This window comes from Spea bombifrons, chromosome 9 (genome assembly GCF_027358695.1).
Source record: "Spea bombifrons isolate aSpeBom1 chromosome 9, aSpeBom1.2.pri, whole genome shotgun sequence".
In the NCBI taxonomy this organism is placed as follows: Eukaryota; Metazoa; Chordata; class Amphibia; order Anura; family Pelobatidae; genus Spea; species Spea bombifrons.
Genome location: NC_071095.1, coordinates 27,855,895 through 27,875,470, shown reverse-complemented (window position 1 = coordinate 27,875,470; position 19,576 = coordinate 27,855,895). Strand labels below are relative to the sequence as shown.

The window sequence follows — 19,576 nt, the reverse complement described above, 5'->3', positions numbered from 1 at the left end:
AGGGAGTAGGTTCTTTATAGAATGTAAGTTTTTGAGAAATAAAATTCAGTTTCACAGCTCTAAATTTCATCAGCTTTTACTTTTCAGAGGACTGGATAAAAACATCCCTTTTATTATAATATAGTTACTCAGCAACTAAGTCTCTGTGTTCAAATGCTGTCAGAGAGAAAGCCGCGACAAAGCACTGCCAGAGTACAAATAATATAGTGACAGCAAGAGCCCAAAAGCGCAATTATCTGGTATTATGTTCACTTTTAAAATCCAATGTCCTTATTCTTGTTTTACGCTATGCTCCATTACAAAACTGAATGAGAAATATGTCTTCTCGTAGCTGGGAAAGATGTGACCAAACCAAACAAAGTATTTTGGGCAAATCTTGTGATACAAGGATCTCGTCACAGAAGATATGGCTAGATTCAGGTTTAGATGCATTGGCATCTATCAGACTCCTTCCCAAGACAATTGTGTCTTTGTATTCATGCGTATGCTGGAGGCAGCAGAGGTCACTTCATCATATTGACGTTTTGAAAGCCTTTTCACAAGAAAATCTTGGAAGACTAATTTCATTTTATATTGAACAACACCATCTTTATTCTCTCCGGGGTGAGTAAGGTTACTCAATGCCTCAATCCCCATTAATTTGAAGAATAACAAAAAAACAAAAACAAAGGGAAAATAGATATGTTTTGATGAGTTTATGGAAATTGTGTTAAGTCAACCATCAACAGTGAATCATAACGTTAGTCTTGTGTGCTATTTGGACTGATGACAAGACCTTCCAAAGGTTGTGGTCCAGTAGTTTCTTGAAGATCAACATATTGCTCTACTGAAGATACCGCAATTTATGAACTAATGTCCTCCATCCGATCTCTGTGTGGATATTGACACAGGTCGTGAATATATTTGCTGTACCCTGCTCACGGTGTCATTGCTATATGGAAGTGGCTACTGTTCCACGTCGCTGTTAGACTGCACACATAGGGCTGTGAACACATCCATCACAAACAATTTTCCTTTAAATGGGTGGGCCATTCAAAGTAAATTTTGTATAATGCTCTCCAGCAACATCATGATGGACAACACAGTTTTCTGTTAAATAAGCCTTATTGAAGCAAAGAGAGAAAGCATGGGTTACCAAGGACATCATGGAAAATGCATCGTAAAGAAGGGACTGGCTGAGGATCATATAAAAGAGACCATTTTGGTGTCCAGCTAATTGGCCAGGGTGCACTATTTTAGGAAACAGGATAATGTCTAATTTATAGGAAATGGCTTGAAGATAAATTATTAATGTGGTCTTAGGGCCAAACCAAGAATGTGCAAGAATCCACTGAACTTTCAGTACCATAATAAGATCAGAGTGTTCTAGAAGTGATCTACAGGCTGTAATGAACTGTTTCTGAGGAGCCACATTTCTTTTGTCACTATTATGAGGCTGATGGCACACCAGCGGCTTGGATTCATGGTGTAACAATGGCTCTGATGGCATCACATATATAACACACTGACTACTGCTTGCCCAGTTACACTCTTCCTGCACACAGAAAATCCTTGGCTGTTTGTTTTCTGCGACACCTTCACAAATAACTTTTCTCTCTGAGCAGACTGGATGCTACATTTTAGAAATTCATGTTCTGAGTACCCAAAGCGTCACAGTTGGACTGCTGTCCATTGAAAAGGGTCACAGTGCTTTTAACTCAGTAATGATATACAGTGCCTTTGGAAGTGCAGCCCTGCCGAGTTGTGAGAGATTTATATAAAAAAAAATATGTGGTGTTTTGAAACAGACATTTCAAAAGCAAACAGTTCAGGCTAAATAGTGTACTGCTCTCTCCTCTGTATGTGGGAGTCATCATACTGCCAGAATGTTATGTCCCTAGAAAATCATTTGCACGCTTTAATTTTCCTTTATGAATGACATCCCCATTACAATTAACAACTGATGAACATGACATTTCTCGCTTTTGCCAACCACAGGCAAAATATATAATAAATGTTGTTTGGAGATACCGAGTTTCCCTACAGGGATTCGAGTTCCCAGAGATGCCAAAAGTTTTGCCTCCTAATTAATCTCCTTGAGTTCAACAACACTTTAACGTTACTGGATGGTTAGGCTGCTTAATACCGGCATGTTTTTGTGGATTGTAGACAAATTGGAAGACCTCAATAATGTGCAATTCTTTCTTTATCCCAGAATCTAGTCTGAATAATTTAGGCATCCCACCAGAAACAAAGGACCATGCTACACTGTGCGACTTCATAAACCCTGCAAATGGGTTAACATTGGAATCATTTATTCAGCTGGGGACCTTTCCAGGATTTTCGTAGACTTCGCAGGGGAGAAGACTAGGTGAAATGCTTGCTTTAGATCTAAACTCTAATCAGGGTTGCGGTTTTCCAGCATACGGCGTGGGAGAAGCAGCAGGCTCTGAGAAATGAAGAGGGAAAGCAGACTTCGGTGCTTAGCTCAGCAAGAGCCATGCTCCGTTGGGTACAATCACACAGCAGCGTCGAGCTTGAAAGGACAGGTCACCTGGTGCCGAGCTCCACAACCATGCTCTTCTTAATTAAAGACGAATTCTAATTAGCGATGAAGTTAATTTTATTGTCCCGCGGCCAGCAGCCGGAAATTTCTCATTTAGAAGGTTTTACTTTCTAATAGCAACAAAGGCCTTAAGCGAGAATGAGAATGTGATTGTTTTGGTTGTCTTTCCCTGTCTATTCCATTGCCTGGAAGATAAGTTCATCTCCATCTATTGTGTGAGATACATCAGTAATCCATCCTTCTCTTGTCTGGAGACAGCCACATTCAGTATTCATCACCAGAAGAGACAAATAGCTCGCTTCCTCAACACCCAGTCACACACGTGCCATCGATAAAAAAAACAGAAGCGGAAAACACACACGAGCTGCGCCCTACGCTTTGTGGCATTCTACCCCACCACCGAATTTGAAAGCTTGTCCATCTGTGTTCTAATACAAAGCAGAGAATGGGTTTTTGGTTGAAAAGTAATAGTTAACCCTTTTAGTGCAATAGCTAAGCAGAATATAATGCGTTAGACACATTTTTATGCCACGTAGAGAGTAAAGGGTCAGTGTCTGAATATGAAGTTAGTAGTCACTTACCCGCTGTTTGCCTTTAATCGCACAGTTGTCCATGTCTTGTGTCTTCCATGTTATGTACTGAAACAATGAAAGCAGCATGAGTCTGGAATAGAGGACGGTCCTCTCCCAACCCCATCACACCCTACTATGGTTTTCAATTGCAAGCGATGCACTTTGTTAAACAAAAGTGTTCAGGTCCTGTGCTGCAGGAATGCTAATAGGATTTCTTATTATGAACAAACTATTGACATAATTCCTCTGCTTTGTCCTCCTTTTGTCGGGTTGTGCTATGATATCATGATCTACATTTTTGTATAAACAAGAATAGCTTTGTGATCTGAGCCTCTAACTTTATGATGAATTTGTGCAAATATATGCAGCAATGGCCTGCGTCTGTCCTCAAAGACTATAATTTCTTCTTACACCTGCATTGCAAATCAATTCTTTGCTTGTCTGGAGCGATCAGTACAGGATATTAACTTAAAGATACATAAGCTTTTGGTCAATGATAACAATATTACAATTTGCCCACCAGAATGGCAGTGCAAAGCATTGTGGGTCAGTTGTCAAAACAGATCCAACTGTTGTTAGTGGCTCTGTTGTGAAGTAATGCATATCAGTAAATCAGAAAGACAAAAAACATTATCTTACTCTATCGGTGGAAAAGGTGTCTTTTGCTCTTCGCAGATCAATGGCGTACACGTGATCTCTAACAGAAACATACAGGTATTAGATGCAGAAAGTGTCCAATATTTTGCACACACAGGAAGTGATGTCATTGCAATATAGTGGCTCGAGTACTACCAGAGCTAAATGTATGCTTGTATTAAAAATACAATTTTATTGACTTCCATAATTTTATGATAAAACATTACCTTGCTGCAATGAACAAGGTCTGATTAAGCTTAACCATCTTCTGGAAGTCCAGGCCAAGATGGACAGTATCATCATCACTAGACAACCCACGGAACCATGGATAAGACAAGGTGCCTGTAGAAAATCACAGGATTGGTCTTTACTCTTACAGTCCTACTTTCTTCTAGATCACATGCAGGAAGATAAATGTTTGTTGGTTACGAGTGAGGAATGTCATTGTCAAGAGGAGTTAAATATGTCATATTAGGTTATATCCCCACAGGAGACTAGAAAAAGAACCAAAGAGAACTCATCTACCCGATTTGTATTTGCAAAATCATCTAATTAACAACAAGAATATGTTCTAGATCTGACGGAGACCCTTGAAGACATTTACTTACTCGGTGCATCAATGATCCTGAGTGGTGTTAGGTCTTTGGGAAATACCAGTGCTGATGACAGAAGACAACCAGATAGGAGAAGAGCCACAGCTTGAAGCACGTGGAACATTCTTGTGCCTTCTGATTTTGTCAGGAAGTTGCTGAGCAATGTCGGGATCCTAGGAAATGTTCATTCTGCTCCCGGAGACCCTGTACCCAGAAGACAAGATAGAAACCTTTAGAACATAGCAATATCACGCTGATAGATTGTGATGGTGCAGTGGTGCCTGAAAGTTCTCAAGCTCGGAAGGAGCCACATTTAACAGCATCGTTTATATCTAAACGAAAACCTTGTGTCGGTTTTAATTTCACACAGCATAATTCTGTCTCCATGGGATTTTAATGCAATGGACCTTTTGATCCTCAGTGCTGGGAAACCAAGAGTTTGATTAATAGGAATGTTGATACAATCTGATATAATGTCTAGCGAGCCTGTTACATGCAAAATATATTTATTGCCATGAAGACATACAAGTTATTATCTGGTACATCTCCCCCTCTCTGTTTTCCAATCACACTTGAGTGGCCGAGTCTCTCCAGTGCATCATTGGATACAAACAAGATACATTTATCTGCTTTGGAAACTCAGGGTTGACAACCAACACTTATTTCATTTTGCATCTATAAAGGACACATCTCGTTAGTTGGCAGCAGCACCCGTGTTAATTACAGGGATCATTTGACAGCGTAACTCTGCCCTTCCATCAGCTCCCTTTTATTGGTCTGCAGCATGCCTTAAAGGGGAAGCACCAATAAAATAAATTGTGCTGCAAATATAACGAAACTATATAAATCAAGAAAAATAATATACAGAAGAATGTAGATTGTCAAAATGCATGTGAAATCCCTACAGCTTGAAGGTGGTTTATTTACCATCGACTGATTTAAGAGTTTACACACAAACGAATTAAATGTGCAGCATTCCTAAACACAGAATATAGTGAAAACATACGCGGCCCAATCACATGTTGTTCATAATGTGGTCCCAATAAAAGGATAATATGGGGCATTTTACCTGCAAGGTTGCATTTGAGGGGTGCATCAATCATATAGAGAAAACACACTTTAGGATTCTTGCAAACATGCGTATGTGCTTCCATACACAATTTGGAGAAATAAATTATATAACACAAAAAATCTATGTTTTCCTCTGTTCTAGAAGCCACTTAGGCTTCCGCAAACGAGAACAAATGATAGGAATGATAGCCCTGTAAAATACTAAAGTACATTAGCAATTCTTTTCTGTTTTTTTTTTTACTGTAATTTGCTGAAATTCTGGCCACCTCCTCACCCAGCAGGAATTTAAAGGGGTTTTACACAGAATTAGACTGGTAAAGTTGGCGCATGCCTGGTCAGCGTAAAAGCAAAACCTGGCACCAAAGAGGTTCTCGCAGTGTGAAAAGCCTCAGCACATGGGCAACACAGGTTGCAATGAATGCATGAACAGGAGAGTGAGAAAATAGCTCCCAATTACTTCCAAGCCGATGAAAGCAAATGTATAGCAAATGAACCCTAAAAGCATGGCTAGTAAACAGCAGGCAGAGGAGTGCCTCCCCAGGATACTAATTTGAGGCCATTTCCAGGGCCAAAATTGAAGTAAAATTGTTCTTCAGAATTTGCAGGAGATGTGAGAGTGGTGTCTTATTTTTTTCCAAAGTTACCGAGTGGCTGTAATTAATTGGATAAGCACAGTGGGATGTGGGCTATTTAGGCGGTGTGCGGCTTTAATAAACAGCTGTGAATCCATTATTTTAGGCGGTTACGTGTGTCTGCCGGATGATGCACAGAGCAGAGACCTATAGATGGATAAAGCACGGGATGGGCTGTTACATGTCACTTGTGTAGCTGGCTTTGTGCTTGTCCGGGTTTGCAGTCAGACCGCTCAACATCTGCAGCAGGGGACTCATTTGTGTGACTGCTGCCATTTTACCAGACTAACAGTTTCAGTCCCTGGACCCCAGATTTATGGGTACACATTGCAACAAAATGTATTAAATCTAATTACATCAAAATAGAAGATAAAGCTTTTGTGTCAAATGCATTTTCTTGCCTCTCTCGGCAACATAGAAGACACACAAAAAAAACCAAAATGCCGCTGTTCACACCTATTACTGTTTGGTTACATATTGCTCCTGATTTGAGCTGTGTGCTCCCTGTAGAGTGGGGCGATGAAATACATTTGTAACAGTGTATCTTGGATGGGCATTGCCGTGTGCAGAAGAAATAAACACATGTATTCAACGTGCCACGTGAACAGCTGCTCTGGTGTGCGGTTACTGTCTCATACCATGTACTTGGCTGGTGGAAAACAGAACATTTGTGCTGTCAGGGATAATAAACCATGACGTCATCAGCCTGACCTGATTTGCAAATTAATTAACGCACATCACAACCACATCAATAAGCTTTCTTTGAATCGTCGGAACGTGTAAATTATTTCGATTTTTTTTTTTTTAACCCTGTTAAAACCCTTTTTTAACACAAGGCTGGTATGTATTATTGCCAAAATAATGCTTTGGACAGTGGCATACACTGATTTCAAACATTTATTATTAGATGCAAAAGTGCGACACAAACTTTTGGATTTCTTGGTTTATACAGGAATTTTTATAGCTTTTAGACCCCGAGGAAAATAAAAACAAGGAAATTAAAGCAATCTATCTGTTCTGCCAACTTGATAAGAGTCTGTTATTATATTGTGACATCCCGTGTATTCACAAATTCCATGACAGTAGAGAGATCAGAAGCTACAGCATCACACTAAATGGTTTAAGTGACAGAAGACATGATTAGAAGTAGCAAAGTGTTTACAGAAAATGCCACACATACACAGACTGTAAGCCGAAAGCAATGTCCTCCTTCTCTCCCCTTCCCAGAGAAAGAGTTTAAATTGAGTTGACGGGGAAAGCCCAACAGAGCGTCTTGCTTGGATAAACTCTCCATTACATTACAAAGCCTCAGCATGTTCTGCTTCGGTGGCTACTAGGATTTCATTACCTGCTCTCTGTGTCTCTGGGTGCATGTTACACGCCGTCCCCTACCCTTGTCAGGGGTTCTCTGTGCAAGCAAAAGGAAGCAAGCCCTGCATAGGCAGACTGGAAAAAGGACCAATTCGATTCTGGACAATCGCATATAAACCTTGATGACACCAGCAAATAGAGAAATGCTTATTGATCACACTCAATAAACGTGCTAGGTCCTTGCATGAATGTATATGGGATCGACGCTGAAATGGGAATTGACTAGACATATTTTCCAGTATTATAATAGTGTTACCTTTTTGGCATAATAACAATATTTGTTATTGTGGCTGATTTTTATTCAGATAAATAAACTTACTTGGGTCTTATCCTGTGCTTTTCTGGTAAAAAACAAAATGTTGTGGTCTTGGTGACTCCTTGTTTGTGTCTGTTCAGGAAGGACTAGGCAAGCTTTGCTATTAAGAATTCAACTCGGTAGCTTTGGAGTGCAAGCTTTTTAGTCAGCATTAGCTCTGTTCTTCAGTTTCTGACACTATTATATTTGTTACAGATTATGTTACAAAATAAAGTCAGAGAGAAATATGCATTTAAAATGTCCTTCGTAAAGATGAGAAGTTGGTTATGCAAGGTATTATGATATAGGTGGTATGAACTCCTTATTGTGGTTAAGTTCTAACCAGTTCCCCAGTGGTTCCTTGTCAGCAATATAACTCTGATTTTATGGTTCCCATCTTTTCCTGCCACATGCAGGATTCCTGACGTCTTGCAGATGACTCTTTAATCTGTCCAATGAAAACCATTGTTATGGCCTTAAGTGTTATGTGGTCTTGGGATGCAGCCAGTTGACTAAACATTCCTACGTCCACTTCAACATTTTTCCCAAACCGTTCTTAGTAGACTCTGAGAACAGTCCAAAGATGAAGGTTCCCACAGCATTTTTCTGACGAGAAGGGGCAGGGAGAAAGGTTGGCCTTGTAGTGGCTTAGTCACAGTGGAGCTCATATTCTCACGCTCTTTTCCCTTTGGATAGCTAGAGGACATGGAGGGGGCTGGGGGTGCATAATTTTCCAACACAATTTCCTTCATATGCAAAACAAAAGTATATTTATACTCTCTGCATCAAACTTATAGAAAAAAAAAAACCTTTTCATAAAGCTGTTTGATGTGGAGGTGGAAACGTTTAATCTATGAAATGAAATTATTTAGGCAATGCTGGTGTCATGACTTCACCAGGACTCAAGACATGATTTCCATATGACTGGTGCTCATCCTTAGCCTTTTTTCCATAGCTCGGCCTCAGCTCCGGTAACCATTCCTCTGCAAGCCTGGATATGTTTGTCAATTCTCCTCAGATGTGTCTGGGCAGGTGTTGAGCCTGCTGGACCTTCTGAACCACCTGGGTATCAAGTGGCTACTTCTGGCAGAAGACCCTGCTGACCTGGCGTCTGTGTTCCAAACCTCGGTATGATTACAGAATAATCTGGACCATAATGGAGACCGCTGGATCAGATTCTGCATTAGCCCAGCAGGTTGCATTTAATGCAAGAACTGTGCAGGCCCAGGCACAAACCATTGAAGTGTTAAAAGATCAGGCAGCTGAGCTACAAAATGAAGTTCATACCATGCGTAATGAATCTACCAGCTACAGTGCACATGATGTTGAGGTGGCTTCTGCCTCTGCCAGAAAAGTTTGGAGGTGGCTGCCGAAAATTCAAGCTGCATTTCATGATGTTACCTAACAGATATCCATCAGAAAGAAAGAAGGTGTTATTCACTTTTATTCCTATAAAGATGAAGCCCCAGCCTGGGGCTCCCATTTACTGGAACAGGACAGTCCTGTCTTGGAAAATGTAATAAACCTTATTGATGCCGTCAGCCTAAGTTTTGATGAGCCCAATCGCTGTGCTAGTGCAGAAGCCACTCTCCTTAACTTACATTAAGGAAGGCCCTCTGTGGCTGAATATGTTGCTGAATTCAGGCAGTGGATTGTTTATACTACTTGGAACCCATGAGCCCAGATGTTCCATTGGCTTGTGTTGACCTTCCAGATTCCTTTGTTGATTCCTTTGTGCCCTTGGCTATCATTATCAATCAGAGACTCTTAGAAAGAAGATTGGAAAGAGCTCTTTTAAATCAAGTGCTACTCCTGGTTTCCATCCAGGAGTTTCTGCTCAGACACCACAAGTATCTGCTGACTCTGATCCAGAGGCTATTCGGGTAGATCTAATAGGAAGGCCACTATCCACTGAAGAAAAACAGCATATACATAGGTACTTACAAATGTCAGAGTGTTATTCTATTAATTACCCAATCGAGCCTAAAAGAACAATAGCTATGACTGCTGAAGGTGCACAGATCCAACTTCAGACTTGACGGATTATTTGCGTTTTAAAGTCACCCGCTTTGTATTCCGGATCATCTGACTACCCTTACCACCCTTTTTCTCCAGCCACTCAGCTCTGCTGTTATAGCTAGGGCAGATAGCTGCTTTAAACTGAGGAGCTCAATCACCTGAGTGGCTTCTTCTGGCAGAAGACCTGGCTGATCTGCCTGCTTAACATCAGTAACATTATAGCTTAGTTGTCACTCTTAAATATTGTAAAGAGACATTGTATCAATTACAGAAACATCTGGCGCTGACAGGAGGTCTCATCCTTTTAGATAATGTGTGAATGAACCATAGGTGTATACAATTTGATGAATCTCACAACAAGCTGGTTAATGCAATTGTCAGACATTTCTACTTCCAGTTGCTTCTCACGTTCATATGGTCTTTAACGGAAGACCTCATCTTTTCAAGTAATCCTTGGCCTTCAACATTTTTATAATCTCATGTTCTTAATTGAAAGACAAAGGTTCCTGCCTCTAAGAGATGGGTGATGTGATGGGGAGACCTGTGAGCCTGGGCTTTCACCGCTTGAAGTTAATCAAGAAAAGCACAACATTCCTTTCCAAGATCCCAGCCTCTTAACATACTCATGGAATGGTTGAAGATTACGGTTTGTGCAGAGACTTTAGAACGGTAATTCGTGGAAAAGACGAGGATGAAGAAACTCCAATCTGGGATTCAAACTGAACATCCATCAACTTTTACTAACCTATAGCATGCACTGGTTTATGGAAGTTTTTGTCCAACAGTGGTGGGAGTTCTTCTTTCAGTAGATGTCCCCACATAAGTTATTCTCTTGATGGTGTACTTCATCTACCCTGTGGTAACATATCTTTTATTTTTCTAATACAATACACCCAGTCACTTGTCTCCCCCTGCTCTTTTTTCTTTGATGTCACATTTCTTCATGAGCTGGGTCACTTCCCTCTTATTTGTCATTGTGTTTTTCCTTTTCGATCCCTCCTGATTTTACAATCATTTCTTCAACACTAGTTTTATCTCTTCTCAGTTTATTCTTCACTTAGCAAAGACTTGCTTGTGCTTTTTTTCTCGGCTAATTATAACCCCAATTTACTTTCGATCCTTCCAGTGCAGTTTGACGTCAAGGATCAGTATTTGTCATGGCACCATTCTGTTCATTCTTAATTTCTTACTAGTTGGATATTTTTTGCTACCACTGATAGCTTAGGCACATATGTCTGTTGTTGGTCAGGAGAAAAATGAAAGAATGGCTGTGCAATCCTTCTAGGGAATGGCAATGCAATCCTGTATTTAGGGGCCACAATAATTTCTGAGTTTTTAGGATTCCCAAAATCAACCTTGTTTTATATAATATCTTAAGAACCTTTCCTGGCCCTCAAGGGCTGGAACTTGATTTCTTTATGTCTGAGGGAGAGAAAAGGAACTCATCCAGGGCTTTAAAAGTTGACATTTCTACCCAAACTCTTCCATATCGTACAATAACTATGCAACTCGCTGTATGCGATGTCTGTGATCTCGAGTCCCTGATGATTGATCTCATGTTATTTTGGTAACGGAAAAAAGTAAATCTGTGTTTCAGATTAACATTGGCAAAGAAAACCGTCACCAAGGCATAAGGGAACTTGTTCCAGCAGCTTCCCAATGTACCGCAAAAATACATCCATGATAAATGAAAGCTGCTTATCCAGGGAAGTCTGAACGTTGGGAGATGTGCACCGAGCTGCAGACCCAAACCATTTACCCCATGGTATGCCAGGTGGACAGTGGTCACAAAAATCTAAAGGCTAATCTTCTGTAACTTAGTCCGTCAGATGGTGTTCTTCATTATCTATGTGCTGCTGACATCAGGCGCTTATCCAAGAAGAAGAAAAAATGCACAGCACCAATCTCATTATTGAGCTTAATTCCTATTTCATTAACAGAACGTTACATGGCAGGTCATTGTGAGACAATTTAATTTCTCCTCCTTTCTCTGACACTTTTTATATTGAGTCTATAAATAAAGCAGCCTCTGGAGACAGTTTTAAAACGCGTGTGTGACTTTAGTGCACCATTCCTATAAGTACTTGAAATAATCCATGATGTATGTGTAGCATAATCACATATAGCTGCATAATCCCACTGTATACTGACCTACTCTAAATGCACAGCTACAGAAATGTATAAACAAGCCTATGATAAAAATAGCCTGTTAATCCCTCTCTTCTCTCTCCCCCGCCACTTCTGCTTCTAATGCGTGCTTGGATCTCTCATACTGTGCGCTGAAAGGCATCTTAGCACCATACTTCAGCTTCTTCTACCCACTAGCTTGTTCTGTGCCAGTCTGAGACAGATAAGCCCCAGGGTGGGACCCCTACAGTTGGAAAGGACCCCCTGCTGATGTACAGGCAAGCAGGCTGTCTAATGTTGCCTCCAAGCTGCATGCGTCTTGTCAAACACAGATCCTGGAGACTGGGTACTCATCCCTTTAAAGACCATATGTAGTCTGCTTAATCCATGCACCACTGTAGGCCGTTTTTGGGGTCTACAGACATTTCAGCGTAGTCTTATCTTGCCTAAGTCTGTATCAGTGTTACGAAGCTTCTAGGATTACAGAAGTCCTTATGGGTCGGATTTCTCTCCAATCCATATACAACAAAAGGAAACATCAGAATAGGTCGACGCTGTTTGAAAAAAAGTGTACATCATAAAAAAACTAAAGCATTAAAACATTATGAGTGATTGAAAGAAGGAGAAAAATCCTTTTTCCAATACCTGTTAGACAGACGAAGGCTCAGCACTTCAAATATTGAGGTATTTTAATGGCCACTGCTTGTGTGTGGACATTAAAATACCTCACAGTTTAAAGTGCCGAGCCTTCGTCTGTCTTATAGGCATTAAGGGTCTTGGTGGAGACCTGCGAATCGTAGCTGCTGCTGACCACTGCTGTCATTGTTATCTTTCTCCAATGCCTGAGACGTTTGATGGCCAACCACGTGTTAATAGCCGAATATCCCAATGCTTAGCGAATGAAAACCAAAGGAACCGTATGAACCACAAATACCCAGGCAAGCTCCCAACGACGCATATTAAGATAAAGAAAATGTAAGCTTTCAGCTGAAAAAACAAATGCCCCTTTTCCCGATCAAGTTTCTCAGAAAATGGCATCTCAATAAACCGATAACTGATGGTTACTAGGAACTCGGCAGATCTCTCCCGGCAAACTCTTAATCTTGCAAGAGGGAAATGTAGTTTCACATGATTTATTGCCAAGTTCTGAAATGTAGCTTAAGGATCAAACACAACAAACAAATCCCTCTCCTCACAGTGCTGTAATTTCTAATTAATTCCCCTCCAGGCCGGCAAGGGTTATTGACTGTTGATGAACAGCCGAAAATATCCCATAAAGCAGACAGGCAGAGGCTTGGGTGTAAAGTACACATGACATTAATCTACCAATTTACAGCAAAATCCCCAGGGAAAAAGGATTACTCATAAGACTAATGGCAGCTAATAGGGGCAGGAAGTGACACGGCCGAATAGGCCGCCTGCAGCGCTAACCACGACACACAGGTTGATGAAAAACACAACTCATTTTGAGAATTGCCCGTTCTGTTTCCGTTGATAGGTAGCAGGATGCTTTACTGTATGTTGTGAACAGAGAAGCCCTCATAAAGGTCTCTCATCCTCTATGACGTGCACTCGATTGTCACCGTTAAACTGAGGTTTAGGTGGTAGTGTGGTGCTTTAACGCTCTATTTAGACATCTTATAGACCACATGTGGCCAATTATACATTACGTCTGCCCTGCCATCCCAAGAAGAGGTTCCTAGGAGAACCTGCGGCTAATATATATGTTTACCTATTTTATGGAAATAAAGCATTTTTCTGCATTTTATAGAAAAAAATAACTAGCGTAACAAGGTCACATCCTTGTAGCGTGATTGCAGAACGCAGTTCTCCAAACAGGCTATATCTGACACGAAATGCACGGAGACTTATATCCACTTATTTGTCAGTTTGCCCTTTCATTATTGTAGCAGTTAAGGGAATACTCTGTGCTTATGTTATCCATAAAATGTCATAACCGTTTTATTCAGCAAAAAAAAAAGCTATCGTAAGGAAGCCGTGGGAATAAACCAAAATTCATGTGAGCTGCTTTGGATAGCTGTGTATAACAGGCTTCATTAACATGATAAAGTGTATGATTTAAAAATATGATATTTTTATGCACAAAATAGCGTTTGCCTAAAAAACATAATCACAATGCATACGTACCTCCTAGGCTGGCCACTTGGTTAATCTGTATTTAGCTCTGTAATACAATGATTTTTGGGCTTTGCTGATAATTGGTTTGCGGCCATGGCAATCAACCAAAAAGACAACCTAAGATCTGAGGTAACAGAGCAACATCATATTTGCTGGTGAATTGTTAATGGGAAATCCAACCCTGACTTTGGTACAAGACTAGTATTTATTTTAACATGTCAGATTCTTCCCCGGAGCTGGAGTTTGTTATTTACTGAATTAAGTCAGAGTGCCTTTAAAATAAATATCTGGGTTTAAGGACATTACTATATTGTTTGTTGCTTGAGGTTCTTATAATTTTTATATAAAGAATACACCATTATTAAAGAAATGCAAAGAAATACGTGGTGACGCTCAAAAACCATGTTTGAGATCCAGGTAGGAGAGAGGGATACGTAGTCCTTATCTCCTGCCATGTTCTATGTTTACCCTCGTTGGAAAGATGGGTGACTCGGCCTGCGTTTTGCTGCCTGAAGAAGTAAAGGGAAAAAACCCAAAATGACATTCTGCGAGTCTAGACGCAAAGATGTTTGCTGATCAATCACAGCAGCGTGCAAAGAATGCAGATAGAGGCTGGGCCTTCAGCAATATCCCAGATCCATCACTGCTGCGGGAAGTTTAAAGGTCAGCGTGTTTGTAATGCAAGGCACAGCAGCCACAGGAGAGAGGTAGGGGAGGGCGGACGTGATTCCCGAGCCTGCTTCCTGCAAGCCATTATCGGCTGTCACAGTCCAGGAACTCCCCAAGCATCCTCGGGCCATACAGCACCGACCTGACTATATAGAGAAGTGAGATGTTTAGGCGTAGAGCCTGCAGAGGGTGCTGCTTAATGCATGTATAGGAACAGCGATGTAGCCTGAGACGCAATGTAGCTCGGCCGACTCTACTGTCCATTTCCTAGCAGATGAAAAATGCTGCATCCATCTGTGCAGCAAGGATTTCAGATGAGTCTTGGGGTCAGGGCTGTGTCCGCGTTGGAGAGACATTGTAGCTGAACTAGTAGCATAGTGTGTTATAAGCGAAAGCCTTATTTTTTAACCTTGAACAGTTCCATCTTCCCTGTGTGTATCAGGCACCAGTATCTCATTTAAAACATGCATTCATTATCTTAAAACATTCATCACATGCTCTAATTAAAAGTAGGCTGTTATTATAAGAGACGGTCTCCTGATTTCACTGCTCTTGTCAGAATTCTTAGTTCCCGCTTGGGGGCCAAAAGGAAAAACAATTACCCATACAAGCATTTGGCATGAGATCAAACGCCTCTAAAATATTGAATTAACCGTGTTTTTCTGATTCATGGAACCGGCTCTGTCCTGGTTGGACAGTTCAGGGACTTTGATAAGAGTGGAAACAGCCCAAGGTAGACGCAAATGTGGCGTCGCGGTTTGGCGGGCAGGTGTGCTCCTTAACCCCTGTGTCTATTTCTGGCGAGTACTCTCCCCCCACACACCTGTTACAAATTGGTTAATTTCAATAATTATGCTCAGCTGCGCACTAATATTCTCATTTGCTTGTTAAGGTTCACAAGACTATGGCTGGCGTCTACAGCACTTGCGGCTAACGCTGTCGTTCCCGGGCAAATTGGAGCAAAGACTAAGGTTTCTGGAGAGTAACATCCATACATCACAGAGGTCAAGAGACTAGTTTAAAGGCTCAACTGAATACCAAACGTGGAAAGGCTTTAGCTTTCATTATACAGCTAAGAACATTTGAATAAAAACTCTTGAAAGGGATGTAAAAAGCCCAAAACCATGTATCAAGGCCATCTCACCATAAACATAGTCACTAGATGATTATGTACATATATCATGATGCTAGACTAAATGGGGAGAATGCTTCCTATCTGCTGCCAATTATAATGTCTAAAACTAGAGGGTCAGAGATTTAGATGGAATGTAAGGAAGTTTTGCTTTAGTGGTAAATAAAAGGAACAGCCTCCTATCAGAAGTGGTAGAGGGTAATACAGTGAGGGGATTTAAACATGCACAGGATGGACATACGGCTCCTGAATCTAAGACGAGACCAACGACTGATTAAGGTTTGAGTCTTTACAAAAGGAAAAACGGGCCGAATAGACAGGCCAGATGGTTCTCATCTGCCGCCAAATCCTATGTTTCTGTTTCTACGTTATAAATTGAAAGTCATGTAAATTCAGTTTTTATTTTTTTTTGCTTTACTTAGTAGGCTTTTATGAACATTTCAGTTTTCCATAAATTCATAGATACTGTTGGTTTAAATAACTAGTAACTACTTTCCTTTGCAAATATTAAGGGCCCATTTAGAATATCAATAATGGGTTCAATTTAATTTATAAAGCCATTTCCTGCTATTTGTTTCTATACACATTATCCGGGCTTTTAGGGCTGTAGAACCCTGCGATACCCTCATACCCAGCAAACATTCTGACCTCCTACAAAAGAGGGGCACAAAGAGGGATTTGGGACTAAAGGAAGTAGTAGCAGAACTAAATAAGGATACTTGGAAGGTATGGTTTAGGCACCACACACTGGAGACAACATCCTGAGAACATACAGAAATATATACAAAATGATATTACAAATGGGCGAATGAACGCCTCTGATTTATCTCCATTCTCTTCTTTCCATGCCCACGCATGCCCTGTCCCTCATCATACCCTGTCCCTCATCATGCCCTGTCAGTCACCCCAGCAGAAGTAGTCATGTCCCTGCAGTTAGCGTCAAATATGAAAGCAGCTCCCTGTGTCCTGTTCTCCCCCTCACACTCAAGGAGAGGCACAATAGCAAACGTGAAATTCCTGAAAACTGTGAACCTACCAAATGCTAACATCAACCACTCCCCCCCCCCCCGGGCACATTATAGGCAAGTAAATTCATGTGGGGTGAATTTGTCACCTTACAGACCATTACATTCACTTACACAGCATGATGAACAGCCTATATGTGGCATTGGCATTTTTAACCTTTCAGTTTAAAAAAAATTAAAATAATACATTTGCACTAACATTATGTTTCTTGTGCTTAGAGCATCATTTTACCCAGCATGTACCTAACATGCCCATTTATTTTACACATTTTAAATAATTGTACCCATTTATAACAAATGCAGGACTCAGGAAATGAAAATAGTGGAACCTTCTTTATGCCTCTTTATAAACATTAATTAACATTTAAATAAAGAGTAGAAAGGTGTTACTAGAAATATAGAAAGTGCCAGGTTTTGACTCCTGAAGGTTCCTCTAAGCGTGGTTTGTCCCCCGAAAAGCAGTCAGGAGGCAGAATCCAGCGTATAAACAAACTGAAGAAGGGTAAAAAATCTGTCAGGCTTTTATATAAGGGTCACAATAGTCTTTGGAAGGCTGATGCCTACGCAAGCAGAAGTCTGGAGGAAAAAACATTTGTCATTGACAAACTCTCCCTGTTTTCCTTCCTGAGTTTCTGGCTTTCCTGCCGTGGCAGGTACCACTTGTATCCTCAGCGGGAATATTCTGCGGCTGCACTTCCATTCTCTCGGCTTATGGCAACACCCAAAGCATCTCTCTGCAAGCAGGAGGGGAGGGTGGACATTTAGGAAGCAGGATAATACATGGAAAGGGAACTGGAGAAGCTACAGCACCCAGGGCCTCGGGGGGCCTCAGGAGGTCGGAATGTTTGCTGGATATGAGGGTATCACAGGGTTCTACAGCCCTAAAAGCCCCGATAATGTGTATAGAAACAGCAATACAGAGTACATTGAATAAATAAAATATATTCTTCTTCTAAATGTAACTTATAAATAACTTGATAGCCAGTAGGCTTCAGAGTCTAGATAACGCCCCATCCCCTGACAAAGTTTCTAACCGTACTCCCTAAAATAAACGCGTCACTGCTGGATCACTTAAATGTCGGGAGATAAGTCTGTGTGTTCCACATACTTCTAGTTATCAGATCGAACAAGCGGCCATGCTGCTGCCTGTTCTCTTTCTGTATTTACGACTAGTATCGCTATCCGTCACTTTTGCAATAATAAGGCATTTTGACAGCCAACAATTAAGATGTGCCCGGGTAGAATTTTCAACCCCCGTCCCGAAGGCACGCTGCGGTTTATAGCGTCATTACAACGGTTCCCTGCCGCAAAACTGAAAAATCTTTTTTACTGTAGTCTTGTGGCTTATGTAAAAAAAAATAAAAAGCCTACAAAATCAATACAGCGGTAAGTGAGTAATGGGATATTAGTCCTGATACACAGCGGTTGAAGGATGCAGGCACTCGGCTAGAAGATGAACTCGGCGATCCAGCGAATGGTTACGATTTTGCCTTTTGGCAGCGCATCAAACTCATTGCAGGTTACAGACAAAGAGGTAACAGATAATCTATATAAATAAATGTAGCACAGACAGCAGGTATTGTATTTATCTGAAAGCGTAATAATACTAATAGTATCCAGGCTGCAGCCGAGGTCGGTGGCTGAAGGCAGCCGGGCAGCCATACTGTCATAAGGGCTGATAAGCTGCAAACGCTGCAGATTTGGATACAGAGATTATTAAAAGATATAAGAAAACCTCAACTACGCCAGAATCATCTTCTAATAGGTCTAATAAAATTCCAGTGGATGGTGGAGTTTTACTTCAGTCCCCTGAATTTACTGCCCAAACTCCGCCATTTATGTGAGCTGTGGTAAAGAGGTAGTCATCCATAAACTGTGATCAGCCGTCAAACAGATGAGGAAAAAGGTACTAGAAAGAGGAACATTTTACGTCCTAAATGTGTTTCCTGCCCTTTTTGGTGAGATTGCTTCTGGATGTTTCCAGGTCGCACGGGCGAACACAATGTCATAGATGAGTTGCCACCGATGATCTCTGAAACTGTCCATCAATTGTGGTGGTTGCCACGGTGACAGAACACAAGTGGCATGCGACAAGCTTATACCTGAAGCGGCAATGCATTGTACTGGGGTGAATAGAGTCCAGAAGGGTGACAATGGTAAACTGTAATAAGAGAAGGGCTTCATTGTGCTGCTGAGTGTCATTTACCTTTGATTTCAAAAGCAGGAGCAAATTGGAGCCTCGTTTATTATCTGATTCACTGGGTGCAGTGGTTATTAAAAACACATTCACTATCAACTCTCTGGTTCCAATGAAAAGACCTGATGACAATGGGACTAAACAACTAGCCTAAACATTTCCCACAATGCCCTCTGTTAAGGATTGCAATTGATGACTTTAGTATTGTAAATTGTAGCGATGTGGTATCTGTCTGCTGCTCCCAACCTAACCCCAGAATCCTAAAACCTGTAAATTTTACGATTCTTCAACTATGAATGAGCGGCTTTACTGAATTGCCCTTTTTTTGTTTAAAAAATGTACTTTGATTTCAAGAGCGGAAGCATTTTCTGTCTGTTCTGCTGGGATCATGTACCTCAGAATTGAGTTGATCTCCCCTTTCCTATTGGCTACTCAGTTACACGTTAATATGTTTATGATCGTTACAAGAAAAAAGAGATGAGTTCCCAGGGCCATAATACGTGAAAGCTAACGTATCTTATTAGAAAATGCTTGAAACACTTTCAGGTTTTAA

At 40.9% G+C, this 19,576-nt stretch overlaps 1 protein-coding gene across 2 annotated transcripts in view; it reads right to left on the bottom strand.

Moving 5' to 3' along the window:
• Positions 1-19,576, bottom strand: part of SEMA6C (semaphorin 6C) — a 71,420-nt gene that overhangs the window by 19,359 nt on the left and 32,485 nt on the right. For both annotated transcript variants that reach the window (XM_053474753.1, XM_053474754.1), the window contains exons 3-6: positions 4,362-4,550; positions 3,981-4,095; positions 3,757-3,814; positions 3,127-3,183 (exon numbers count right to left, since the gene is read on the bottom strand). In XM_053474753.1, the coding sequence (XP_053330728.1) occupies positions 3,127-3,183; positions 3,757-3,814; positions 3,981-4,095; positions 4,362-4,470 (339 nt within the window). In that variant the 5' untranslated portion in view covers positions 4,471-4,550. The remainder of the gene's footprint in view (positions 1-3,126; positions 3,184-3,756; positions 3,815-3,980; positions 4,096-4,361; positions 4,551-19,576) is intronic.